The 10,333-nt window shown below is 45.5% G+C and overlaps 1 protein-coding gene across 1 annotated transcript; it reads right to left on the bottom strand.

The window, feature by feature from the left end:
* Positions 1-1,797: 1,797 nt before the first annotated feature.
* LOC308591393 (C-signal-like) lies at positions 1,798-8,900 on the bottom strand. The gene is made up of 6 exons (XM_081202134.1): positions 8,658-8,900; positions 7,039-7,090; positions 4,780-4,967; positions 4,025-4,186; positions 3,200-3,310; positions 1,798-2,014 (listed from the first exon to the last, which is right to left on the bottom strand). The coding sequence occupies exons 1-6, from the start codon at positions 8,802-8,804 to the stop codon at positions 1,901-1,903; spliced, it is 774 nt and encodes a 257-aa protein (XP_081058260.1). The 5' UTR covers positions 8,805-8,900; the 3' UTR covers positions 1,798-1,900.
* Between the last annotated feature and the right edge of the window lie 1,433 nt (positions 8,901-10,333).

Genomic DNA, 10,333 nt, shown 5'->3' with positions numbered 1-10,333 from the left:
GGCAGTGACCAGTATTCTTCATTTTCACATAAGTATAGTATGAAAGCCTGTTGGCAGGTGTGCCTACTCTTTACTGCTTTTATTGGTACTATTTCTTTGACTCCTCATGGCCCTAGGAGGGACTCGCTGGCGTGTCCAGATGTGCTCTGAGGACATCCCAAAACAGAAGCACCCACAAACATACTTATTTCACACACTCCAAGGCCAGGAAGAGAGTCCACAGCCTCCCTGCTCTACCTTTTTTCCTCAGGGACATTGGCTTCAGCCCCCATCTCCCAGTTTGTCCTCCATGCCTGAACCAAAGTCCAGCTTTCCAGTGGCCATCCTACAGTGCCTATGGTTAACTCCATCTCCTTTTCCCTATTCAAAAACACCCTTCTGCTGTTCTCTTCCACACATGCCCCTCAGTCCTTTCCCTGGGCCCAGAAGGCTTCCTTTCTTCAGAACTTTATAGAGTGGCCAAGGCTTCATCGTCTCACAGTATCCAGATGGAAATGGTTTGATGTGGTGGTTTGATGCAGTAACACAATGTATTAATGCTGAGTATAATCCTTAGCTAGTGGGATTACACACCAGAGTGTGCAAAAGGGGAAATTGTAGGTGTTGTTAAAATGATAATTGAATTCAAGGTGTACCGTCTCTGATAACAACAGCTTGAAAGTATGTAGCTAACACTAAGCTTGAATTGAGAGGTATCACCCATTTATCCTGGCCCATCGTCATGCATTTGTGCAGCTCTAAACTGTGATCTGGACTTGCTGCAAGGCAAACCCACAAAATCATCTTGCAGCCATAGGGAGAGAAGCGGAGGTCTTCTGGCCAATTGCTCTGGTTTTGGCCTGACCTGGCCAACTTCTCTCTCCACCCAACCCAGACGAGTAAAATGGAAGCTTATTATGGAATTGGTGCTGCTTGTACAAATAAGCGTTTTTGCAGCATCCATATATTGCAGCATCAGAATGACAGGCCAGACTTTCTTCTGCACTTTAATCTGAATTTCCCTTTACTGTGGAAAATCTGGCAAGTAGAAAGAGCCCAGGATGCAGCTGCAGGTGCTTCTTTTGTGAAAGGCTCATGATGGCACATTTCTTTATGATGATGAGCGATTTGTGGGGTGTGGTGATGTTTTTAGTGGGCAGCAATTCATGCCACTCCCCTCCTTCCATTTGCTTCCAGCCATGTTGATGACACTCCTGTGCCTATTTTCACCACTTTCTGCACACGGAAGGCATGCAGATTTCAACAATCCACTATGTGTGGAGAATTGCCTTCAAGGCTGTGATAAGAAAAGTACCAACTACAGAGGTCTAGCACAAGATCTCTCTATTACTCGTGCACAAGAAAGACTTCAGTATTTTAAAAAATCTTTACAATTTTGCCAGTGCCATATCTCACATACAAAGTACCTTTTTTGTTTCCGATACCTAGTCTTCTTGTGTCACAGCACTTACAGTGCTCAAAAGAGCAGTCCTAGTCTAAAAATTGAGCCCTAAGGACACATGACTGCAGAGGTGGCCAGCTCACTCCAAGTTGCCTCCTAATTTGAGAAACCTTGTGATGTACTGGTGAAGGCAAAACTGCCAGCAGCCTTTTGAGGTTGGGTTCACCAGTGCTCTGTTTTGCCTTAATTATAAAACGGCTTCTGCGAGGGAGAGCAAGTAGGATATAAATGGGTGCATCTTTCATTGAGGGAGGCGTGCCAGTAACCCAGGGCTGGTGAGTGGAAATAGGGCTGGGAATGGAATCCCATTTCTTTACATGTCACATTTTGGGACAGAAGACAAGAGACCCAAGAGATGCCGCTTCAATTTTTATTCAAAAGACTCATGATATAAAGCTTTAGAAAGCCTCGGGCTGCTCCATCCTCATTATGCCTTTCCTTTGGTTCCTTCCGAGGCTCTCACCATGGCAAAACATTCCCTTCCCAAGTCACCAGCACCCCGTGTTGCTTTTCAGAGAGGTTGCAAAGCACTTTCATAATGCCAGACACACTTTCTTCAACAGTCAGGTCAGCCTGCAAGGTGCAAACCATGGTTAGATAGTGATTCTGCAGAGGCACAAGAAAATCTGCAGTGATGGATGAGAGCTCAGCCAACCACATGAGTGATGGTTTTGCCTATCTAGCTACCAAAGGAGTGGCCAGAAGGGAGGGATGGGATAAGTTTGTCCTTGGTTGTTATTTTAGTGTGGGCCTGACTGAATATTCACTTCTCCAAACAATAAGCAAAACTATATGCAGCTATCCTTGGAAATCGGCACACCCCAAAAATCTGTGATGCAATTCTCCAACCAAAAATGTGATCAGCAGTGTATTTATTACAGGCAAGTGTGAATAAAAATGCATCCATTAGTGAGCTCTTGGCTTCCAGGTTGATGTATATATGAATGAATACCGTGGAAAAAGTGGATAGAGGAAAGTTTTTCTCATAACACTAGGCTAGAATTCGTGAAAATCCAGTGAAGCAGGATGTTGGAAGATTTAGGACAGACAAAAGAAAGTTAAACATGGAACTCACTTCCACAGGAGGCAGTGATGGCCGCCAACTTAGATGGCTTTAAAAGAGGATTTGACAAATTCGTGGAGAATAAGGCTATCGATGGCTACTAGCCATCATGACAACAATGCTCTGCTTCCACTGCCAAAGACACCCCAACAACCGGCGGCTTCCTTAACTCAGACTTTAGTGGCCAACTCCTTGGGGTGGGCAAGGAAGGTCAATGCTTGGGTCTGCCAGGAGGAGCCTCTTCCCTTGGGTGTGCACAATATTAGTAAGACTTTCAGCAAGAGAACTGGTGAGGCTTAGGCTCAGCCAGACTTCCTTTTGTGCTACATTTCTAGGCACAGATCCAGGAATTCCAGGTCTGTGTCTTCCGAGTGTGGGGTTTTGTTTTTGTTTTTTTGCCCTGCCACTTTCCCCAGGAAACCCTGTGTTTTACTGCTGAATCAGAGCACATAGCAGTTTGTGGAAAAGCTGATTGCCATTTGCTCCAATTCAGAAGTAAAAACACTGGTTTTCGTGAGGAAAGTGGCAGGGCAATATTCTATCTCTCTCTCTGCCTGGACCTGAAAATCCCAGACGCGTGCCCAGAAATGTAGCCCAAAAGGAAGTGTGGATTAGCCATTAGTATGTGTGTATAGTTCTGATTTAGAATGAAGTAATGCAGAGAGTTCTTAAGAATAAATCCTTAGCTGACTTACCTGCTCACTTCCCAGCTCTGTTTTCACCCAGCCAGGATGAACAGCAGTGCACAGGATCCCATCATCTTTGTAGCCCATTGATTGGCACTTGGTGAGCATGTTCAAAGCAGCCTGGGGATGGACGAAGACATGAGCAGACCCCAATCATAGATGCACAGAGAGCAGAAAGGTCAACTAGGCTACTGGCTCAATATAAGTTGAGGTTATAAGACCACTCACTTTGGACCCAAAGTCTCCCTGCTGTTCACATAACCAACATTGATTGGGCAGACACTGAAGCTGAATACTCCTAAATTCTGGGACAGTTTTGCTACTGAGACACGGAATATACTATGCTAAAAAGATGATGATGTCTCTGCCATGGCCATAAAGTGTAGTTGCAGTTGCCACATCACTTGTAACTGGTCCAAAAACTTCCCCCACCAACCCTAACATCTCTAGGAGGTAACAACCACTGGCATGGAAACTGCAACAAGTACCAGAATTATATAATGTAGCCTTATCCAACCTAGTGCCCTCCAGATGTTTTGGACCTCAACTCCCATCAGTCTCAGCCAGCATGGCCACTACATGACTTTTGGAAGAATTCTTACTGTGGAATTCAGGTGCACAAAGCAATTTTATCCACTCGTAAGACAGAACAATTTCAGTATGGACAAAACGTCCAACTTGGAGAGGGAGAAAGCTGGTGGGTGTTACACAAGGCATTTCAATAGCACATCACTCACTAGGCCAGCCATTGTTGGGTACATAGAAAAACTTTCTCAAGGAAGGCAATGGACAGAAATGCCAGATTTGACCCATGTCCCATAGGAGAAGCCTGACCTTGCTGCAGCGATAGGAGACGACTGGGAAAGCGAAATAATGCTCTGGTGTTTTCTCAATGGATCCTAGAACAGTGGACATGTTGATGATGGCTGCTTTCCCGCAGCTCATGCCTTTCTGATTGGATCCGTGGGCAGCCTTCTTCAGCAACGGCAATAATTCCTAAGGAGAGGCAAAAGCTCTGCAGCTGTACAAAACTGGTCCGCATAAAGATCTGCTAGTAAATGGGCAAAAGATTGCAAAGACCAACTACCTCTGGCCTTGTTTCTTACACCTCTCAGTTTCTACCCCACAACATCCTAGTTGGTTTTTTTCAAAACGGAAGATATTAAGACTCAGCTCTGTTGGGGAGTAATGGAGGGTAGATGCTGTCACAGAGCTGGGCTGATCCTGCAGAACTTTCTCTTACCAACTCAGCCTGTGAATTCACCTAGCCAGAGGCTATTCTCCAGGGGCCTTTTGAAGATAGGAGGAGTGACCTCCCTAACTCAAACCCAGGTGTCACCATTTACAGCCCACTGACCAAGCCCACAAGTCCCATTCTTTTCTCTTAATAATTTTGACCCTCAACAATGAAGCAGTCTGCATATGCAAAGAGGAAAGGCTGCTGTATTGCCCTTTGCTGTCTCCGGCCAGCTGTGCTGCCAGGAGCTGGCCTGGGAGGGGCAAGTCCTAATCCACTCTGTGTCAAGGGGGCCTGCTTCCCACCCTGTAGTCCAAGAAGGGGTTGCTCTTCTTGTGCAGAAAAAACTGACCTTGGTCACTAACATTGGGCCCACAAGGTTGATGGTGTAGACGTCCAGCATGTCTTTAGCAGTGGCTGACTCCAAAGTACAGGGCGGCATGACCCCAGCATTGTTGATCACCACGTTCAGCCCAGCGCCTCCCAGGCGGGCCTCAACCTTCTTGGCAGCTGCCTTGACACTTGCCTCATCGGTGGTTTCTACAAAGAAGAAGAAACAAGACTCTGTTTTGTGTAGGACTTGACTGCATTCTCACCTGTCTCGCTTGTGTCAGCTATTCACAATAAGTGGGATTATTGGCATGCTCATTCACGTAGGAGAAATGCAGGGAGAGCAGGATTGCATCTTGTGGCTCTGCTTCAGTGTCTTCATCTGAACACTTGTAAGCTATGTAAGGTCACATGTTTGGATGTGTACATGGAGGTTGGTGGGGCCATCTCTCTCTCTCACACACACACACACCACTCCATCCGAGCCAGGCAGATCTCTGGAGGGAATACCATCCCTAAGAGGGCTTGGCTCTCATTCTCGCTCAGCCATTCATGGTGATAGAGAGGAGAGCATCTGAGGCACAGCTTCAAAGCCTGGGCTAGTTAATACAGGTGCAGATGGCTCTTGAGGTGACCAGGCCCGATACCTTTTAAAGCTCAATTTTTTAAAAAATAAAAATAGTTAAGTGAGGTGATACTGGGGCCCACTGCCAAGAGCATTTTGGAGAAAGCATCCCTTTCAATCATACTTCCTTACCCCTCTGCAAACTTCTGTTTCTTTAAGGGGCAGTCATGCAGTTTTGCTTTGTATAGCCAGGGGGGAAGGAGCTGGGTGGGGCAGGGAGGAGTGAGGATTAGAGTTGAAATGCCATCAAGAGGTGCCTATCTTATTTCCTTCATAAGCAAATAGAAGCTTGCCTTTTGAAAAAGCCTTGGGTGTTTGTCATTATTTGGGAGGGGCCTCAAAAGCAAGTAGAACACCTAATCTCTGCTGAGGGAGGCCCTCATTCAGCTTTACAGAGGAGCTGCACACACCCATTCCATTGCCATGGCAGCTGGATCTGATCAATGGGGTGTGGGATAAGTCAGCTGTCAGGTCCAGCCTATTGCTATCAATTGTTGCTGGGAGGGGACCATTTATTGGCTCAGGGCACCACTGCTAATCTCTGCACATGCCAAGCCTTCCTAGTACCTTTATAAGACATTATCTTTTGACTACTCTCGCGATTTCTTAACTTATTACCACAAGTTTCTTCTTTCTTTGCAATGCAAGCAGTTACAACAGCAAAGCATGGTCGTTTCTGCTAAGCTTTTCTTATCTGTTTATCCCACAGAATCTTAGATGTGGTTTGGTCAACTGGAAAGTAATTCATGAACCCGTATGGCATTCTCAGCCCTCCAAAACTTTGTGTCTAATGCCTGTTATGAAATTGGAGCTAAATGTGCTGCCTCTCTCAAAGGTTTGGGTGGGTATCACAACCCTCCAACATTTCTCTGATGAAAATGATAATGTCTTATAAGGTACTAGGAAGGTTTGTGGGTGACTTAGAACCACAAGGGGAAATGGAGGAGAACAGTTAGAAAACTATTGTGCATGCTTAAAAAGGCTATGAATATTAGTCAAACCACCCAGTTGGAGCTAGAGCTAATCAGCATGATCATGGGATGTATGTAGCGAAGGGGGTACATATCAAGGGGAAAATATGAAATACCGTATTTTTTGCTCTATAAGACTCACTTTTTCCCTCCTAAAAAGTAAGGGGAAATGTGTGTGCGTCTTATGGAGCGAACGCAGGCTGCGCAGCTATTCCAGAAGCCAGAACAGCAAGAGGGATTGCTGCTTTCACTGCGCAGCAATCCCTCTTGCTGTTCTGGCTTCTGAGATTCAGAATGTTTTTTTTCTTGTTTTCCTCCTCCCAAAACTAGGTGCGTCTTGTCGTCTGGTGCGTCTTATAGAGCGAAAAATACGGTAAGTGGACCAGGAAGTCTGTAAACTTCAGTCTCCTAACCAATAGGACAATGTAGGAGGGAAATTTGGACGGATTACTTAGGGCAAATTTGTCCAACAGATTCTGATTTGTAGTGCTTGTTTTGGGGCACATTAAGGGAGGGGAGAGGGCTTGTTAAAGATCCTCTATCTAGTTCATGGTCTAGAGGAGCATCTAAATACAGCCAGTGCCTTAAGAAATGACCGGATACAACAGGGAGAAGAAGCTGCCAAGGCTCAAATTAAGAAGCAACAGCCTTGCTGCTGTTTGCTGAAAGAGCGGAGAGAGCTTACCAAGTTGCAGAATTGCCAGATTGGGGTGCTTGGATGCCAGTTGCCTCAGCTCCTGTAGGAAACAAAATAAATTATATCATGTTGTAATGTGTCCGAAGTTCCCCCACGTACATTACCACAGAGTTGTTATAACTATCTTGTAAGTAGGCCAGTCTTAGCCCCATTGTGCAGGTGGCAGCCTGAGGCTTCCATACTATCTCCCACAAGGGCATTGTGGGACTGAACTTGAACAACATCAAGAAAGAACTCAAGAATGGCTGGTGAGAGCCATGTGTTGGAGCTGGAGCAACAAGTTCAAACCTCTTCACAGCTAAAGTTCACATGTAGACTGAAGGAGAACAATATACTTAATTACCCATTTCCTCCAAAGGTGAGCTAAAACTGGCAGGACAGCTTACTCTATGGCATTAACCCCTTCATGCATTAATTAAACTTAAGCAGGTTGGTTATATGAGGCAGTTTATCTCACAATAGGTGAGTTCTGGGTCTGAAAAGGTTGGAAATTTATGTCCTATGGGAATAGTCTTGGTGATGCAACTAACTGACCAAAAGAGCCAAGTGAGGGGCCATCTACCCCTGAGAAATTGTGCAGCTATACCAAAGTTTTTAAAAAGCTAGATTTTCTGTGCTCAGAAAACAACAGCTGGAAGCTGAAGAGGGGAAGCATTAGAGGGGAATGTTTTCACATTGTGCAGGTGCCTTGAACAAAGGTGTGGTTGTTCCATAGTAAATGCCCAGTGTAGAAGCAGCTTAACTTTTAACATGCCCTGGAGCTAGTTGAACATGGCTGCTACCACTGTGAAAGCTCCAAAGTATTCAGTGTAGGCTGACTTCACCATGTTAAAACGAGGTCATGTGCTAAGGAGTTTCTTTGCAAACCACAGCAGTAGACTCTTTTTTTCTCTTATTGGAACAATAAGTGCCATTCTAATATTCAGCCTCATGTTTATTTCTCTTTGCTACAAACTCAGTTTGCCTCCAGCAACACTCAACTTCCGCATTTGTAAATACTGGTAAATCCAAGCCTCCCTGTTCTCTCCTCCAAATGGAGAGGCCCCTAAATTAGGGAAGTCTAGAGCATGCAGCTCCACAAACAAAACAAACAACCAGAGTTCTCAAACAAGGGTTTGCAATCCTGCCTATCTCCTGTTTTAAATTCTATGGCTGAGATGAGCCTCTTGCTTATATAACAACTTGGAAACTTTTTAGCACAGATTCTGAAAAGGGCTCTTGCATGCAACACTGACTTATGGAAGTCAGAGTAACACAATCTGGCAGCAGGGAAGGAGAAGTTCCAGCTGGAAAGGATGGAGTGTGGATGGATGCCTGACAGTTGCTTCAGGGGAGGGGAAAAAGTGGATCTTTCTCTTGCATGCACACGCAGGAATTGAAATCCCTATACTGGAGGAAATAAGATATTTCTGCTTATAAACAATGTGCAGGGGTTGGGGAGACAATGGGATTTGCAGAAAGACGCCTGTCTCAGATACATCAGCTTTGCAGAGAGAAAGTGTTTGTCCTCCTATCGTGGAAGGGTGTGTGTGTGTGTGTGTGTGTGTGTGTCCCAAGAGGGAGACTTTCTGCCTTCAAAGTCAGCTAAAGAGAGTCTAACAACTCACCTGTGCTCTGGCCCCTTCTGGATCCCGGCAGGTTGCGAACACTACTTGGGGAGGGTTTGGTTTCTCAAGGAAACATTTCACCAGCTGCAGCCCGATGCCTCGGTTGGATCCTGTCACCAAGACACTGCGAATGTGACCTGATGCCATCCTGTTCTCACAGAAGCCGTTACTCCTTTCTGCAGCTCCTCTGTGCCTTGCCCCAAGTTTTCTTTCCAGTGGGCTGGGCGTGTGTCATTTCCTGCCGTGACTGGGGCACCCGCCTTCCTTCCCACTGGCTGGCTGCAGAAGAATATCAGATTCCGTGTAGGCAAGCTCAGACTGCTCTTTGCTCAGAACCAATGGGCAGAAGGGATATGGTCAAGCATGAGGAAGTTTTTACAAGTTTTGCAGGCTTTTGGACTTAAAAATAAATACGCCTCCAAGTCCTGTGAAATAAATGTGTGTGTGTGTGCACCAGTGCTTCTCAAGCATTTTAGATTGAATTGGGACCCACCTGTAAAAATTTCCACTTGACCTATGCTTTCTAGGCATGGGTCTGAGTGGTTTACCCCTACTCCTTTCCAAGGGAAAAACTGCTCTTTAGTGGCAGATCAGAAGAAATGGCAATCCAGGAGAAACCCAAATTGCTGTTTGCCCCGATTGAGCGCTAAAGATTTGTTTTCCCAGGGGAAAACAGCAGGGCAATAGGAAGTGTGGATAAGCTGTAAATTCTCCTTTCAAATCCCATCATCCTTCCTGAAACAGTCCATACAAGTAAGGACAAATTCCAATTCCTTCACATCTTCAATAATATTTACTCATGGCACAGAGCAGAAGTGGGGGACATGTCATGCTCTTTCTGGGATAGTTTGTCCACCTTTTGTCGGCCCCCCCCCCACTCAGCTCTCACCTGTGGCTCCTAGAAGCTGTCAGCATGCAACAGTGGCCACACCCTGGGAAACGGCTTCGACTGGCTGGCTAAACCAGGTGAGAGTAGCTGATTACAACCCAGGGAGGTAGACTAGTATTTCCTTTTCCTTTTCTTTCTTTTTTTTACAATCAGGTAGTATATAAATTTTTTTGGGGGGGGATAAAATAAATAATTTTCAGAAAACTAGAAGGGATGTTGGGAGTGCAGTGGCAGCAACTGTGAGAGGTCTCTGACTTGCACCAAGCTCAGGACTATCAGAAACTAGCCCAGGCCAGGAGAAAACCAGGCCGGCAATAATACTATTAGTAATAGCATGTATGCATAGAGGTGGTAGCCTGTTTCCTTTAGGAGGTATGCTAAAAGAAAAAAAATACCTCTAATTCCCTGATGGGGTATATAGAGCTCGTATAGAGTTCTTAGATGGAGTTCCCTATCGGTCGGAGAGAAAAAGCAGAGGACAAGAAGTGTATATTGAAAAGCAAAGCACCTTTATTAAAGAGAAAATAAACTGTTGCAACAGGGTCCCCACTCACCACACGCAGGAGGGAGGAGAACCCCAAACAAAAGAAAAACAGAAGTTTATACCTTCCAATCCACAGGTGGACCTTCCCACAACCTATCCAGCCAGAGCATCAGTCATACATCAGAAATACGTTATAGAAGGGAGGTACCGTATTTTTTGCTCTATAAGACTCACTTTTTTCCTCCTAAAAAGCAAGGGGAAATGTGTGTGCGTCTTATGGAGCGAATGCAGGCTGCACAGCTA

This window comes from Podarcis bocagei (assembly GCF_964188305.1).
Source record: "Podarcis bocagei genome assembly, chromosome: 7".
Taxonomy (NCBI): domain Eukaryota; kingdom Metazoa; phylum Chordata; class Lepidosauria; order Squamata; family Lacertidae; genus Podarcis; species Podarcis bocagei.
The sequence above is the reverse complement of the archived record's forward strand: the minus strand, read 5'-3'. Positions and strand labels throughout refer to the sequence as shown.